At 41.7% G+C, this 17,384-nt stretch overlaps 1 protein-coding gene across 2 annotated transcripts; it reads left to right on the plus strand.

Annotated features, from left to right (window-relative positions):
* Positions 1-1,754: 1,754 nt before the first annotated feature.
* LOC103701813 lies at positions 1,755-15,325 on the plus strand. Of its 2 annotated transcripts, XM_039130071.1 has the most exons (8): positions 1,756-4,208; positions 4,329-7,150; positions 7,265-7,497; positions 7,589-7,730; positions 11,797-11,983; positions 12,072-12,410; positions 12,511-13,202; positions 14,016-15,325. In XM_039130071.1, exons 1-8 carry the CDS (start codon positions 2,156-2,158, stop codon positions 14,697-14,699), a joined length of 7,152 nt encoding a protein of 2,383 aa, XP_038985999.1. In that variant the 5' UTR covers positions 1,756-2,155; the 3' UTR covers positions 14,700-15,325. The 2 variants fall into 2 exon arrangements, with proteins under 2 accessions (XP_017696999.2, XP_038985999.1); XM_017841510.3 differs by having other exon boundaries at positions 1,755-7,150.
* The last annotated feature ends 2,059 nt before the right edge of the window (positions 15,326-17,384 follow it).

Here is a 17,384-nt window from a genome sequence, read left to right on the forward strand (position 1 = left end):
CAAGTTGATTGAAATTCAACTCTAATCTTTTACTGAAAGTTTAAGTCAAAGCCATCTTCAGAACAAGTATTCAAGCACATGAAATTGCAATATATGTATTAAACTATGCCCAATAAAAATAAAAAATAAAATAATTGATCATAGGGCATCAAAATTGCTAAAAACTTGAAGTTAAATGGATTCGGGTTGTATCATTCATGCAAAAGAAGGATTCACCGTCTTTCATGTGAATCCATCATTGGATCGCCCACCATGCAAATCTCAAAATACTCTGGACTTCATCATTTATCTACTTGTATAAATCTTAAAGCATATGTGGATGATCCAACAGTGGATTAACACAACGAAATATGAATCTTTCTTTGATGTGAAAGAAATAACCCGAGTCCAAATTAAACATGGATGTCTTTGTGAATATTCGCCGATGACAAATAAAACTATGACTAATTTTCATAACAAACACTCCACAATAGATTTTAAGTTAGCTTACCGTTATTTTATTTATATAAACATATCAATTCGTGCATATATATATATATATGTGTGTGTGTGTGTGTGTGTGTGTGTGTGTGTGTGTGTATGTATGTATGTATATACATGAACGCATGTAAAAAAAATATAGTTGGAAAGAAAAAAGAAATTAAATGTTCTTGAAGAAGATATAGTTGTTCAAATTTGCCTAAATAAGTTCAGATAATTAGAAAGAGTGTCAAAAGAAAAATATTAGGTATAAATAGCATGATATGTAACATTTTTGGACAACATACGAGGATAGTTGTTGGTGTCATAAAGACATGAAAAACGAAGATGCAAACTATGTCAAGCTCCCAAGAGCCTATATCTACAAGGCAAGGGAGTTGTTTGTTAAAGTTATAACATATAATTTAGTTTTATAATTTCAAGTAGTCTTTGTTTTGTTTGCTTTTCCTCTTAACTTTATCACCAAGATGCTCGATATCAATTGCTGTCCATACGAAGAAAATAGTACATAATGCCCTTATATAAACATATAAGAGAGAGATTTTTAGCTCAACAAAAGATCTATAGTTTTCAAGACATTATTTGTTTTCAAATAAATCAATATCCAACTACTAGTTTAATAACACTTAACATCGATCTAAGGGGGTTTGTGATGGTTTTAATTTAATTTTGGCTCATCAAATGGACTTGAGCTGCACACCAAAATAGTTGACCAATTTATAATGATAGTGCTATCGAAAAATCTCTACAGTCTTTCTTATCTAAAACCGTCAGCATTAAAGGCTTTTCCATAGTTAAAATGATATTTCACTTAATAACATTCATAATACCAATTGTTTTGTAGCCAATAATCAAATTTAAGTTATTCTCTGCTGCTTGTTATAATAATAATAAAAAAAAATTCAGTGATTTGTGTATTTCGCATTATTTTTGTACATTACTCATGAAACACTCACATATTATATTTATTGATGTTATCTGCTGTTGTTTATGATAATATTGCTACTTTTATTTTTCCCTTACTCTTCTATATTTATTTTATAATATATATATATATATATTATTTTTTCAATTTCGAATATATGCTAAAATTCTAGTAATTTCTCATTTTTCTTTGAACTACATACACTTTGTATTATTGTCAGATTTTATCCTTGTGATCTCTCTTTATAAATTTAACCAGCAACAAGATCGATTAGATGAATAACATCACATGACCCATCACATAACCATGAACATTCTTGTCAAATTACAGTTTCATCACAAACCATTCATGGATCCAAATGCAAACAGCACGTGAAATTGGCATGCTCAAATCCTCTAGATTTGGGATTTCAGCCTTGCCGTTTGGCTTAGCCCCAGCAAACACATGGCAAAAAAGGATTCTCTGTGATCGTACTCTTCCTCTCTCGGAGCTTTTGCTGGCTTGTGTTAGGGCTTCCCGTTTCCGCTTCTCCGCGGCGCCCGCTTACTCCCCGTCCGCCGCTCCCCGTCAAGAGGTAACCGCCCTTAGCTCGACCCGCTTCCTCACCGCCACCTCTCTCCTCCCCCCCCCCCCCCCCGTTGAAAACCCTAACCCTAGAGCGAGAGAGAGCTCTGGCGATCGATCGATCCTAGGGTTAGGGTTTCTTCATGCGGTTTGGGAGCTCGGCGTCGGCTGGAAACTCCTCTAGCGATGACCCATCAAAGCAAATTTGTCTCTGTTAATCTCAATAAGTCCTACGGTCAGCCTTCCTCCTCTTCCGTCGCCGGCCATGGCCGGCCTCGCTCCGGCGGTGGTGGGATGGTGGTCCTTTCCCGGTCCCGGAGCTCGGCTTCGGCGGGGCAGAAGACGACGCCGAGGTTGTCCGTTCCGGCCCCCCTGAACCTTCCGTCCCTGAGGAAGGAGCACGAGCGCTTCGAGCCCTCCTCCTCCGGGACCTCCGCCGCCCATGGGATCTCCGGGCTCAGATCTGGGTCGGGCCCTTCCACGACGGGGTGGAGCAAGCCGGCCCTCCCGCCGGCTTTCCAAGACAAGGAAATCGGCGCCGGAGGCCAGGCTCAGTCTGGCAGATCAGTGATGACTGGGGATCAGCGGGCCGGCAGCCCTTACATGCCTCCTAGTTCCCGGTCTGCCGGGCAGCCGGTACCGGTCTCTCCAGCTCAAGGTTTTTCCGAGAAAGCTGTAATCTTGAGAGGCGAGGATTTCCCTTCCCTGCAAGCCACTGCCATGTCGGTTCCAAAACAGAGGGAGGCCTTGAATCAGAAGCAGAGGCAGAAGCAAGCGGGCGAGGAACATTTGGAGGGGCGGGCGGAGAGATTCGAGTCACAGGTACCTCTTGAAATGCGCCCCCAGATGAGATCCTCTCGTGCCAGTACCAATATTGTGTTGGATGGTGATGGGGGCTTGAGCCGGCCGTCCGGTGCTTCTTCGGAACAGTCTCGGAAGCAAGATAGGTACTTGCCTGGGTTGCTCCCGCTTGTCCGGCTGCATCACACATCTGATTGGGCTGATGATGAGCGAGACACGGGCCTCAGTATTCCTGAAAGGGACAGGGATCGTGGGAATTCAAGGTTGGAGTCGGTTCAGGTCCATGACCTATATGATGGAAGGGGGCCACGTGATGCCGAAGCTGGTGGTGCTTCATCAAGGGACTTTTTCAGAGGGGTTTCTTTGGGGAGGGACGTAGTGCCTTCTAATAAAGAAGGTCGGGATGTTGGCTCATGGAGGGCACCACTGCAGCAGAGAGATAGGTTGGGTACCCAGGAATTGGGAGTTGATGGAGATAGAGCTGATATCAGGCCTTTTAGCGCAAGCAGAGAAATGGGTAGAGATACTAATAATGGCCGGTCGCATTTCAGGGATGATGCTCGAGATGGCGGGACTCTGGATTCTTGGTACGCTAGGAAGGATCAGGGCTCAGGAATAAACACTCGAAATGGGAGAAGTGTAGCAGAAGCTTTCAGTGGAAAGAGTACGGAGCAGAATACTCGTGGCTGGCAGGGTGATTTTCCCAGCAACTGGAACAGAGGAAATTCATTTCAGAATAACCTGATTCCTAAGAGCTCGTTCTCTTCTGGGGGTAAAGGGCTTTCTTTGAATGATCCAATACGGAATCTTGGAAGAGAGAAACGGCTGGCTGTGAACAGCGGGAAGGAATACATTGATCATGCTGGTCTTGACAGCAAGGATCCATTTTCTGGGGGCATTGGAGATGTAAATGTTAAATTATTCAAGAGGAAGAAAGACGCACCAAATCAGGCTGATTTCCATGACCCTGTCAGGGAATCATTTGAAGCGGAGCTGGAGAGGATTCTGAGGATGCAAGAGCAGGAGCGTGAACGTGTAATGGAAGAGCAAGCTAGAACACTTGAGCTTGCTCGGAAGGAAGAAGAGGAGAGAGAGAGGCTGGCCAGGGAGGAGGAAGAAAGGAGGCGGTTGCTTGAAGAAGAGGCAAGGGAGGCTGCTCGGAGGGCAGAGCAAGAGAGGCTTGAGGCTGCGAGAACAGCAGAGGATCAAAGGATTGCGAGAGAAGAGGAAAAGAGGAGAATTCTTGTGGAGGAGGAAAGAAGGAAAGAAGCTGCACGGCAGAAGCTCTTGGAATTGGAGGCCAGGATTGCAAGAAGGCAGTCTGAAGCTAATCCAAATGATGATAGACTTCCCTCTGCTGCTGCTGATGAACGGGTGCCTGGCCTGGTGAAGGAGAGAGATGCTCCAAGGGTTGCAGATGTTGGGGACTGGGAGGAAGGTGAGAGAATGGTTGAATGCATTACTAGCTTTGCATCGTCTGATTCCTCAAGTATGAACAGATATTTTGATCCAGTTTCTAGGCCTGACTCATCGAGTGATGGAAATCCTGCATTTACAGATAGAGGAAAACATGCATATCACTGGAATTGTGGAAACAGCTCATCACTTCCTTTTCATAATCAAGAGAATATTTACAGAAGTCCAAAACGAGATTCATTTGGTCCTAGGAGGGGCTTCCCTAAGAAAGAGCTTAATGGTGGTTCTGGGATAATGTCTGTGAGGCCTTCTTCTAAAGGGGGGAATGTCGAACATTCACAGATGCAAGACGATTTCCGCCATGCAAGAGGGCAACGATGGAGCAGTAGCAAAGATGGTGATCATTTCAACAGGAGCTCGGATGTTGATGCTGATTTTCTTGATAATGATAAGTTTGGTGATGTTGGATGGGGACCTAGTAATTCTCATGGACGTCCGCATTCTCCGTATGCAGAAGAACGAGTGTTTCAGAATTCTGAGATTGATGGCTTGTCCTCCTTCACAAGAGTTCGTCATTCTTTGAAACAGCCCCATGTGCCCCCACCTCCATCTATGACATCAATGCGCAGAAGTTCCTACAGACCCGCAGATCACCCTGGCTCATCATCATTTATGGACAGAGAAACATGCTACCACCATGCAAGTAGAATTGAGCAACAAAGTAGGCAGACAGGATATGACAGAGTCTATCAGGAAAACATTAGAGAACCTGGAACAACAGTATTAGTTGAAGAGAATGGTATCCATTTAGATCATAATGAGGACAATAATGGCCCAAGATGTGACTCACAATCCTCTCTTTCTGTTTCAAGTCCACTTGCTTCGCCAATGCATCCTTCACATGATGAAATGGATGTTTCTGGAGATTCTCCAGCATTGCCACCATCTGCTGATGGGGAACGGACTGTGTCATCTGACAATGAGCACATTGAATCAGCACTGGAGGCAGGTAATCTTAATACAACGACAACTTCGAGTTCAGTCTCTCGTGGAGAAGATGATGAATGGGCTATTGAAAACAATGAAGAAATGCAGGAGCAAGAAGAGTATGAGGAAGATAATAATTACCAGGAAATAGATGAAGTCGCTGAAGGTGATAATGAAAATCTTGACTTGGGCCAGGAGTTCAAACATTTGCAATCAGGTGTGCAGAATAAATCTGGGGAGATGGACCAGGTTATTCTAGGTTTCAATGAAGGTGTCGAAGTTAAAATTGCTAGTAATGATGAGTTTGAAATGACTCCTAGGAACAGTGAAAAGGCAACCAAACAGGTGGATTACCCAGGTTCTATGGAAGAAATGATTAGTAATGGTGTAGATAGATTAAAGACAGACAATGCTCTTCTGGAGGTGTCTGCAAGCAACTCTTCAAAAATCATAAATGAAACAGAGAAGGCACTGCAAGATTTGATTCTTGATCCAGTAGCATCCTCCGTTTATCCTCATGAGAGTGTTGAGGCATCTAGTAGCTCCGGAATGCCAGCTCAAAATCCAATAATATCTCCTTTAAGCTTGCCAATGCCGTCTACATCCATAATCCCACCAGTCTTGCCCTCAGCATCTACTGTTGCTACTCAGGATGAAGTACCTGTCAAACTTCAGTTTGGTCTGTTTTCTGGCCCTTCTTTAATACCATCTCCTGTTCCAGCCATTCAAATTGGTTCTATTCAGATGCCAATCCATCTACATACTCAGGTTGGCCATTCTCTAGCTCCAATACACCCTTCACAGTCTCCAGTATTCCAATTTGGCCAGCTGAGGTATTCACCACCTATTTCTCAGAGTGTTTTACCTCTTGGCCCTCAGACTTTGCCCTTTGTTCAGCTTCCTACTCCAGAATCCTATTCTTTGAACCAGAATCCTTCAGGCCATCTACTCAACCAAGGGCCTCAAAACTCTTCCCAGAACAACTTAGGGGACGGAATGCCTTCTGTAGATAACCAGGCTAGTCTTGCACAAAAGATTCTTGATCCATCTCCAGGGACCTTAAATTCTGAGCAGCTGAATGCTTTGTCAGATTCTCCAAAGAAAGGAGTACTAGCACTAATGAATCATACAGATCGATTGTCCTATGTTGGCAAGAAAGCTACAGGTGAATCAGCTTCCCAAATTGACCGTCATAGTAATCAAGATGGCACTTCAAAGAAGAATTATAGACCAATTGCTAATAGAGAATCTCAAAATCAGCTAAATACTGAACCACAATCTTCCAGGTTCCCTTCAGGAGGGAAGGCTTCCACTGTGTCAAAGGCTCCTGGAAATGTATCAGGTGGCAGAGGCAGAAGATTTGCCTATTCTGTGAAGAATGCCGGTTCAAAATTATCATTTTCAGGAGCAGAAACCTTAGACACTGATGCAGGTGGCTTTCAGAGGAACCGGAGGAACAACAGGAGAACTGAGTTTAGAGTTAGAGAGAATTTTCAGAGGAAGCAAGCACAGGGCACAGAGTCATTTTACCATGCCAGGCAGGATGAGAGGCCATCTCTTAATGGGAGGGCCTCAGGGATTTCTGTAAGGAATGCAGGTAAGAAAGATGTTATGTCCAATAGGTTGACCAGGATGATGAATGAAGCAGATAACTTAAACTCAGGTGCTTCCAGTTCACAAGTTGTGAATTCTGAGAGCAAGACAGATAAGGCCACCGGAAAAGAAGCTGTGCCAAAGAGTATAACTTTTGCTGACAAGTCTCATGGTCCAAAAGGAACTTTGAAGACAAATGGGACTTCCGGGGAGGATGTTGATGCTCCTATGCAGAGTGGAGTTGTCCGCATTTTCAAGCAGCCAGGCATTGAAGCTCCTAGTGATGAGGATAACTTTATTGAGGTAAGGTCCAAGAGGCAGATGTTGAATGACAGGCGAGAACAGAGGGAAAAAGAAATTAAGTCCCGGTCTAGGGTGCAGAAGGTAATGTTCGATTCTGAGATTTCCTTATATTCATGATTTCATCTCACTGTTATCCTTCACATGCTGCTGAAAAATATGCTTCATGTTTGTTTCTTTTGCATGATCTAATACAAGGCGCCTCGCAAACAACATTCCATTCCTCAAAATAGCGCCGCGACATCCAACTCAAATAAAGCAGCAGCCTCTTTGGGCGGAGATGCTGCAGACAGTGTTCGGTCTGACCTTGTTGTCACAGAAGGAAGGGGATTTGCTAGTGTTGAGCCATCACTTGTATTCATGGCCAGCACAGCATCTCAGGCTCTACCACCAATTGGCACTCCTTCAGTGAATATTGATTCCGAAACAAGGTCCAACAATTTTGAAGTATTCCTTGTTACTTGGACAATTTATGTTTTCACTTATGCATGTTAGGGCCTTTATTCACATAGTCTTTCACAGGTCTAATCAGACAGTCCCTGCCCCTGTCATATCTAGTGCTGGGGCAAATCTTGTTCCAGGCTTGCTCTTTGCTAGCAAGAATGTAGCTCCAGACAATGCTTCATTGCCTTTGGGTTCCTGGGACAGTGCAAACTTAAATAAGGTTTGACTTAATTCTTACTTTGTTCTTTCGTGATTGGGTGTCTACCATTTCTCTATCTTTGTATTTCTATTTTATATTTTTGTTTTTTTATATAGTTACTTCATACAATTGGATATGGTGTTAATTTCTTCGTGATGGTGTTAATTTTGAGGTAAATTCTGTTTGGTTTCTGAGCTATCAGGATGTTGTAAATATTGGATATGGTTTTGTTTGAAACCTGCTGATGATAGTTGCTCATAAGCATGTTGCTATTATGCTCTGGAAAAGCTCAATTTTCCAATAGCTACTTATATCATGAATTTGTAACAATGGATCTATTCATGGACAGAAACCGACATTTTCTTTTTGTTGATCATTTTCATCAGATATTCTTTCCTTTTTCCAAAGAAACATTTATTCTACAGATCCTTGTTATATTTATTGCACTTAGATAATGAGTTATTCTATTTCGTAAAATAATGAATCCTTGTTATTTTCTTGCAACTTGCCTGTTTGTAATTTCCAGTTGTTTTTCATTTTTGTAATGGTTTTACCGCTTGCCACTGCTACTACCGCTCCATCAAGAATCTAAAGTCAAATAGCTACTTCTATTATTGCTACCTTTTCAGCATAGTTATTTGAAATCTGTTTAAAAAACTAATATTTTTTTTTAAAAAAAATGCTCTCAGGCATAAAATTGTGTCTGAGGCACCTTCTATCATCTTTTGTTAGACTTTGCCTCCTTGCACCTAAATGTTTCTGTGTCTTGCTTTATCCAATCATATACTAACATTCAGATGTTCTTGTTGTACTTGAGCATGCAATCCCAGTAAATTCTGCACATTTACACCTTAATTGCTGCAAATCCTACAGTTTTTGATCCTTCTTCCCAAAATTTAACTTCATTCTTTTATCTTCCCTTGCTAGATCTTCTATTCCTCAGCTTTTGAACATGACTTTTTCCTTGCCATTTCATCTTTCTGGTTGATCTTCTGGAAGACAGGTGCCACTTCTTATTTGGGCTCCTTCAAATTTTAGATGCGCATAGCCATACCATCTCATTTGGTCTCCACTGCTTGTCCTCATTAAATACTATTCCTGCACAGTTTTTAATATACTCATCTTGATACGTTAAAATACGGGTGACTTATTTTGATGGAATTTGTGAGAAAAAATGGAGATGAACTTGCATCTGCAGAGGTAACTATTAATAGGAATAGTTAGAGAAGGATGTTTCTTAGTTTGAATCCGTATGTTTTTGGCTAAGATTTCTGTATTGTTGTTAATACTGACATGTCTGCAAATATGATTACACTATAGCAGACTCACTATAACTGTTTGATGTTGATTGCAGCTGTTTCTGTGGCACATTATTTAGTGCTAACATCTGAATTGGGCTTATTTGCAACTTCAAAGATGGCTGGAACGGTATATTGGCAAATATAGAAACTAGTTTTGATTTCATGTCCTGAAAGTTGAATATATAAGTGATTCCTCGAATCTTTGTCGAACATGTCTACTGTATGCGATGGTAGCGTCACCATATCCTCATTAGATGCAATTATTGCACATTCTTGAAACTCAATTAGTATGATCTTTGACTTTGTTCCGAAGGTTTAGGAATTAGGAAGAGTGGAATGGAGGTTGTGAGAAGAAAAATGAGTAGACCTGCCTTTATAGTATTGACTATTAATAGGAATAATGTCAAAGGAGGTTCATGGAACTAATCCAAGTATATGGGTTGAGACTTGTGACCTTCTGTATCATTGCTAATGCTGTCAGATAATTCTTACAAAAAAAATCCATTTTCAGTTTGAGAAAATTCTCTACATGTTCGCTATCAGTTGCAACAATTTATTTAGCATCTTCGTGCATATTTCTGAGGTAAGTGTGGTAGCAATAGTGCTTGTATATCCAACAGTAGCTGGAGTTGTGCACGGGCAGTTTTTATGTCATGCTTGAGTGATTTCCTTTGTTACATGATTCTGCATTCATTAGGCACATGAATTTGGAATTGTAAATTTCTTGACAACTGGTGGGTTTGATTTGATGACATAAAGGCTGTAATTGACCCTCAAATCTTTGATGAGCATGTCTACATCTGTGTCAGTTGATTCCTATCAGTTTATCATCATTATATACAGTTTCTGCATATTAATATACTCATTTTGATAGTTAAAACACAGGTTTGGCCTTGTACTGAAGGGTTAGGATTTAGAAAACAGGAGCCAAGATCTTGTATAACTTGTATGAAACTTTGAAGAAAAATATTGAAGAAAAAGCTTTAATCGGAATGATTTGCTATTAAAACTGGCGACTAAGGGTTCGCGAGAGAACAGCAGTTTGCAAGCTAATCCAAGTATCCAGGATAAGTTTTGTATGTTATCAGCAATAGCGAAAAATATTTGTAACATAATCATGGCATATTCAGTTTGATTGGTTTCTCCCTAACTTTGTGCTGCCAATTGCAACCACTTAGTTATGGATTTGTGGAATAGGTGTAGTACCAATAATGTTTGTAGTTTTCGAAATGGCTGGCACTGTATACTGGAGAATGCAGAGACAGTGCTAGTAACATAAGATTTATTCCATGATGGAGTTTTTTGCTAAATTGTTTTCTGATTGGTATGGAATGTGGCTTTCTGATTAAATCATTTCTTCCTTTTTGGATAGTTAGGTTTGATAGAGCGGCCTCATAGCTGCAGATATTCTTGTGGTCCTGTCACACAACTGGGGCACAAGTTAGTTAAATCATTAAGGGGTTGGATATTTTCGCAGCTAATGCTTGGATTTGATATTTGTGCTTGCTTTATTTTTATTTTTTTTTGCTAAACAAAAGAGGAAGGGAGGGAGGAAGGGACAAGCCCACCCCCGCGTAGCAGCCCCCACCCCGCCTGGAGAATGTTCGATGCGGGCAGAAATGACCGTGTGTTGGGCACCCCGGCCGGTTTTACTCATACCCTCCCCACCCGTGGGCCCGGCTCGGTTATCCCTCTGGGCTCCGGCACGAATACCACGTGTGAGTACGTCACACTTGGCACCACAGAGGTTATCAGCAGAGCGATACGCCCTTCCAGACCCCGTGTCCGAGCAAGGAGCATCCGATCTCCACAATTTAATCGACGCCCGTGCGTTTCGAACTCGGAACCACTTGGTTGGAAGTAAGGCCACGCTCCCACTAGGCTACCACTATGGAGAGTTGAAAGGGATTGGAAGATATGGATATGGTGTTGGGTTGCAAGGTGGAACAACCCTCGTTTCCAATGACAATGTGTCTCACTTAAATGGTCTCAGTCAAGGTTGGCGGAACCGCCTGGTTCGGGGTGTCTCGAGCCGTACCGACGGCTTACTAGGACGGTTCCAACAAAGAAACCGAAATGCCGTCACCGGAGGAGGAGGAGAAAGAAAGAGAAGAAAAGAGAGAGAAATTGTATGATTTGAATGATTTTACTATTTGTGGAAGGCCACGAGCCATCCATTTTTAGTATTTGTCAGCCTTAATGATTATATGCACAAACAAATGTTTATTTGTCTGTTAAATATCTCACATGAATATGGCACATGTTTAACGGATTCAAGTTTGACCATCTGCATTTGGTTAAACTTGAGTTTTACCAGGGTAGCTGCAATAATTGCAGCTCTGCTGGCTGCTATGAGAAAACTGGTTATTCTGCTAATGATGCATCACCTAGATTTTCTACATTTTGTTGCCTTTAGCCTTTGTAACTAAAAGCTTGTTTAAAAACTTTAGCCTATTGGTCTGGTTGGATGGAATTGGGTCTGTCATGAGACAAGCTTTAAGAGATGATCATGTAGAAGGGGAGCATTTATTTTTGTCTGTATTTACAGATGCCAAGTCTGATAAAAAATTTTCAATAGGCCCATCTTGAAAACCCATCCCAAAACAATACAAAATTAGGCCTGGATAGGTGTTTGGGCTGGCCGATTTTGATATCTAGCCATATTTAAATAGATTTTACTTTCAGAAGTTGGCATATTAAGTTTTTTATGTGGTTTAGCTAATGTTTGATGTCTTATGATTTCTGTGGTCATGCACTTTCTAACCTATCGATATCAAGTTTTTCAGGTGATGGCCTTGACCCAGACTCAACTTGATGAAGCTATGAAGCCAGCTCAATTTGATTCACATGTGGCTTCTAGCATGGTTCTAGAGCCACATAAACCCACAGCATCTGTCATGACTCAAGAAAAACCTGTGTGTTCATCGACAAGTCCCATTAACTCCCTCCTTGCAGGGGAGAAAATTCAATTTGGTAAGCAATTTTCTGTTGAATTTTCACTTATATATAATTTTGTTGGTCATGCTGTTTGACTTTCAAAGCATATTTCCACTGAGTTCAGGAGCTGTTACATCACCAACCATTCTACCTCCTGGGAGCAGAACTATCTCTAATGGACTTAGGCCTCCAGGTTCATGTAGGTTGGACGTGAACATTGATCGCAACTTACCTGCAGCTAACAATGATTGCAACATGTTCTTTGATGAAGAGAAGCATCCTAACGAACATTGTCCAAATTTAGAAGATCCGGAGGCTGAAGCTGAAGCAGCTGCTTCTGCAGTTGCTGTGGCTGCTATCACTAATGATGAGATGGTTGGATCTGGGATCGGTGCATGCTCAGCTTCTGCTTCAGACACCAAAAGCTTCAGTAGTGCAGATATCACTGGATTAGCTGCAGGAGGTGATAAATCAATCTTTTTGCTTCTCAATCCAAAATTGTGCATTATATAAAGTGTCCACACTTTTGCACAATAATGATTGAGCATTAAACTTTGCAACAGGTGTGACAATGAATCGAGAAGTAACTGGTCAATCAGCTGGCGAAGAGTCCTTGACTGTTGCTCTGCCAGCAGATCTTTCTGTTGATACTCCACTCTCGTTGTGGCCTCCTTTACCCAGCCCACAAAGTTCTGGACCGATGCTTTCACATTTCCCTGGAGCTCCACCTTCTCATTTCCCTTGCTTAGAGATGAACCCAATGTTGGGGGGGCGTATTTTTGCCTTTGGATCCCATGATGAGTTGGGTGGCACCCAGGGACAATCACAAAGAAGTACTGCATTAGGTTCTGGTCCAGTTGGGCCTTGGCCGCAATGCCCTTCTGGTGTGGATTCCTTTTATGGCCCTCCAGCAGGGTTTGCTGGTCCTTTCATCAGTCCTGGAGGAATCCCTGGTGTTCAAGGCCCTCCTCATATGGTTGTCTACAACCATTTTGCTCCAGTTGGACAGTTTGGGCAAGTAGGCCTAAGTTTTATGGGTACTACTTATATTCCTACTGGAAAACAACCCGACTGGAAGCACAACCCAGCATCTTCCACAGTTGGTGATTCTGAGGGCAACCTGAATAATCTGAGTTTTGTTTCTGGTCAGTGCACCTCACACAGCATGCCTACTCCTCTTCAGCATCTGGGCCCAGGATCACCTCTCATGCCAATGGCTTCTCCTTTGACTATGTTCGACATCACCCCATTTCAGGTATGTTTTTCTAAAGAAAAAGCAAAACTGTAGCTATTATAGCTGTGAAAGGGATGTAAATCATTTTTGGCTAGCTATTTGCTATCAAGTTAATTGTAGAAAGATGGAGTGAGGTGGACAGAAGTATACACGTTCCATATCATGAACTTTTTCTAGGTAGCATTGCTCAATGGTGCAATGTGGTGAGATCATTGTCATTGAGGCACGTATGGGGGGTTAGTATCTCGATTAGGTCTAAGAAGCTAGAGATCAAGGAAGTTGTGAGTGGAAGTGCTGAGAACGGATTTGAGAAATGCGTGTAATGATGGAGAATATGAACCTCTATCAAGTAAGTATATCCAAGGGAAGTACTAAAAGCCAACTCAAGGTGGATGAAATTAAGCTTGTGATATGAGCGTTGGTATATGGGTTAAGAGGTTTGGATTGAGAGTTAAGAGACTGATGAGACTTATAATTGTTTCATATATGTACTTCCATATTCTGATAGCAGTGACTCTCCCAACATACACACGCACAATGCACACAGTCATAACATAAACAGTCTAGAGTGGACGTGTAGCATGTTTCACAAGGATTATGTATCATTCCTTAATGCAGGGTTAAAGAAGAAAACACATGTTATATATACTAGGGATGTTAAGGAGTCAAATCATAATGCTGCCATTTTTTAGGTATCTGTACCATCAATTTAATAATGCCGATGACTAGAATCTTTTTTTTTTCCCATCATTTGTCAGTGTGTTGTATTCTCTGTTAATTATTTTTTTTAGGTTGCATGAATTTGACTTTGAATTAAACATGTCGTCTTTCCAGCCATCTGCCGACATACCAATGCAAGCTCGCTGGTCTCATGTACCTGCTCCACCACTCCACTCTGTTCCACTGTCCATGCCGCTACAGCTGCATCATGTAGAGGGTGGGTTGCCTTTGCAGTATAACCATAGTTTGCCAGTTGAGGCATCTAACGGAAATAACAAGTTTCATGAGCCTCGCTCATCAATGCTGGATGATGGCACTAGGAACATCCCAGTTCAAAGTTCTACCACCTCAGAATTCTCAGGCGAGTTGGGTCTGGTGGAACAACCGACTTCCAGTAATTCCAATGCCCAAACCGTTGGGCCTTCATACAACCCTGCAAGTGGCAACAATAGGGAAGTGTCAAACACTACCAAAACCTCAACAAGAACTACTGTTACTGGTGGCAGTGAGAGCAGCAGTATCGGGGAAACTGGCACAACAACTGGCAGTCGGACTTCAGGCCCTTCATCGAAGACTCAACAGCCAATGCTATCAGGTCAGCAGTACCTTCCTCCAATTGGATGTGCTGATCAGCGAAGTGGGGCTTCTCAGAAGATAGGCTCCGGGGGGGAGTGGCACCGTAGGACTGGATTCCAGGGAAGAAGCCAGGGTTCGAGTGCAGACAAGAATTTTGGCTCTGCCAAGATGAAGCAAATATATGTGGCTAAGCCATCAAGTGGACCTGCAAACCCAGGGTAGATGATGTGGGATCTCTTCTTATCAGGATCACTCAGCTCCGATTGAGCTGATGTTTCTCAGCAACCAGGAAAGAAAACTTTATCGACTGGACCTGTTCTACTAGCTGCTTCTTTTGTTTACTAATGTTCTTATAAGTGGTGGCTTTGTCTTTTCTGGACGTTTTTAGACACATTGATAGGTGAGAAGGGGCACGTCTCAATATGTCACCATACGCATTATTTGCTGCTGTTGGAAGCATAAATATGTGGGCTGAGATTGGGCTTTTCGATCTCTGAACCCTGGCTGTGATGTTGTGCAAGGGCTGTTTGGCTGGTCTTTCTACAATAACTTCTATTTTTCGGGTTGCAAAGGTGCTGAGCTTTGGACAGCTGTAAGAAATCCAGTCAGAAGTTTGATAATTTTATTTACCAATGCTAGTGAGATGGTGCCTGTTGGAGTCCTCATCTCAATTTTCTTTCCTATCTTGCATGATGTAAGATAATTTCATGAAGTCTATTATATGTACTTCTCTGCCGCACCAGAAACTCGAGAAAAGGATGCTTATTTATTTGTATAAGACTAGCAGGTGGGGATTCCATTTCAACTCGCGATTTGAAATAAGGGTAGGAGGATTTCCATGCTTTGAATGGCTTGTATGTTCCCTTTGTTTTGTGTGAATTAATTTGTGAATGTTCATGTTCTCCGACGTAGTTTGATACTTGGGACTGACGGAGCTTGGTTTCAATCTGTTATTAATAAACTGTCTCCCTAGGCGAGTCTGTAGCACTTGATTAATCTTCAGCATATCATCGCTGCAGTCTAACAAGAGAATTGTCGATGGGATTTACACTTGGGATTTAGTTTGTTGTATCAGTGATGAAATTTTATGTCTGCTTACTCGGAATAATTTACCTTCAATCTGAATATCCGACGGTAATCAGTAGATGGTGACTATAAAACTTCGAGTAAGGTTGATACTGAGGCTGACTGGTTTGGTAAAATGAGGATTTTCTTATGGAAGGCCAGCGAGTCTTTTGATGTTTGCAGATGCTTCGTCCATATCCTATTCCCATACTAATCTATGGGCTTGATGGAACCAAGGCATATGAAGTTTTTGACATTTTATTGATGAGTTGAACCCCCAAAATGGTTCAATATTTATTTGTGTCTGAAGGTGCTTGCACAACTTTAGTGCATAAATTTCTAGTCTTTCGACTTGTCCAATATCTGAAGCAGACTCAATTTTAGACCTAAGTAACATCAAAATTGACGTCACAACCTTGGATGTATAGCAAAATCTGGTCAAGACCAACTTACACCTCAAAATCTGGCCATAAACATTGGCATTCCTACTTACACGAATGGTTAGCAATCTTGCTAAAATGTAGTCATCTATCTAAACTTACACACGACCGCACTAGCACGACGTCGACCTAAAATTGGTTGATCTCAAATACAAAATGGATCTCATCAGAAAAAAGCAACAAATATAGTGCATCAAGATTTAGACTTAACCACGAGATCTATTTCAACTGAGTTTAGATTCAGTTGTTTAGGAATTAAAAGGGCTAAATTGAGGAAGCACAAACCATTATTGCCAAAAGAATGCCCTATGTCCGCAAAATCATCATATAGCGCTTCTACCGTGCAAATAGGCCTTGCATAAATTTTGACCATAAAAATGTTGCATTCCTTCTTTTTTTATGTTAGTATCAAGATCACATTCAAACAGTTCAGCAACTCAACAAGCCAACAACTTAGTTAACGATGGAATATTTTGTTCACGCCTGTTTTCAAAACGAGCAATATTTCAGCAACCTCTGCATGTTGAGATTTATGGTCGGCCAAATTCTAACAAGAGGGTCAGAAAGGGTCTGAAGTTGGGGATATCCAAAATATGGGTAAATTATAATTTTTAAATCAGCTACATTTCACAGAGTTTCATCAAAAAAAAATTTGCAAAGATTCATAACAATGAGATGAAGTTTGATATGTATGTTATGACCATCCATCATCAGTCACAATTAAGAAATAGAATCAAGAATACCAAATTAACTGAACAGACTCTTCCAAAGTAATGCATAGTATCTATTCACCAGATCAATAAAATAGTTACAAAATCCCAAGATTCTCTGGTATCATGAAAACTTCCTGATGAAACTCTAAAAAAAAACCATACTTTCAAATAGTAATAATAATGATAATAAGTAATAAAAGAACAGAAAAAAAATCAGAGAAAACCTAAACGCAACATCCTACCGTTTGGCAGACAAACTATAAATTGGTTTCTTTTCAAATAGTAGTAATAATAATAATAATAATTATTATTATTATAAGAAGAAGAACAAACCAACCCAAGGAGGAGAAGAAAGGCAAACCAATCCACTCAACTACTCTCCTTTCTATGGAGCACGAAGCACGGACTTCCCCTCTTTCCTTTCCAAAATCCCCACAACTCCCACCTCTTCGCCCACCTCGACGCCACTCCACTTGGCGACATACCTCGAGTACTCGCCGCCCTTGAGAACGGTGCTGTTGGAGGAATCCCAATGGGTCATCGTCACGTAGGCCTAGCTTCCACCCGCGAGCTCCCACGTGCACCGACACAGGCAACCCTCCGTGCCTCCTTCTTCTTGTCGTCTTCGGCGGCCTCTCCGTGGACTTGTTCTTCGACTGCTCCACCGCCTGACCCGGCCGGCTTGATCT

The sequence above is a fragment of the Phoenix dactylifera genome, chromosome 9, assembly GCF_009389715.1.
Source record: "Phoenix dactylifera cultivar Barhee BC4 chromosome 9, palm_55x_up_171113_PBpolish2nd_filt_p, whole genome shotgun sequence".
Lineage (NCBI taxonomy): Eukaryota > Viridiplantae > Streptophyta > Magnoliopsida > Arecales > Arecaceae > Phoenix > Phoenix dactylifera.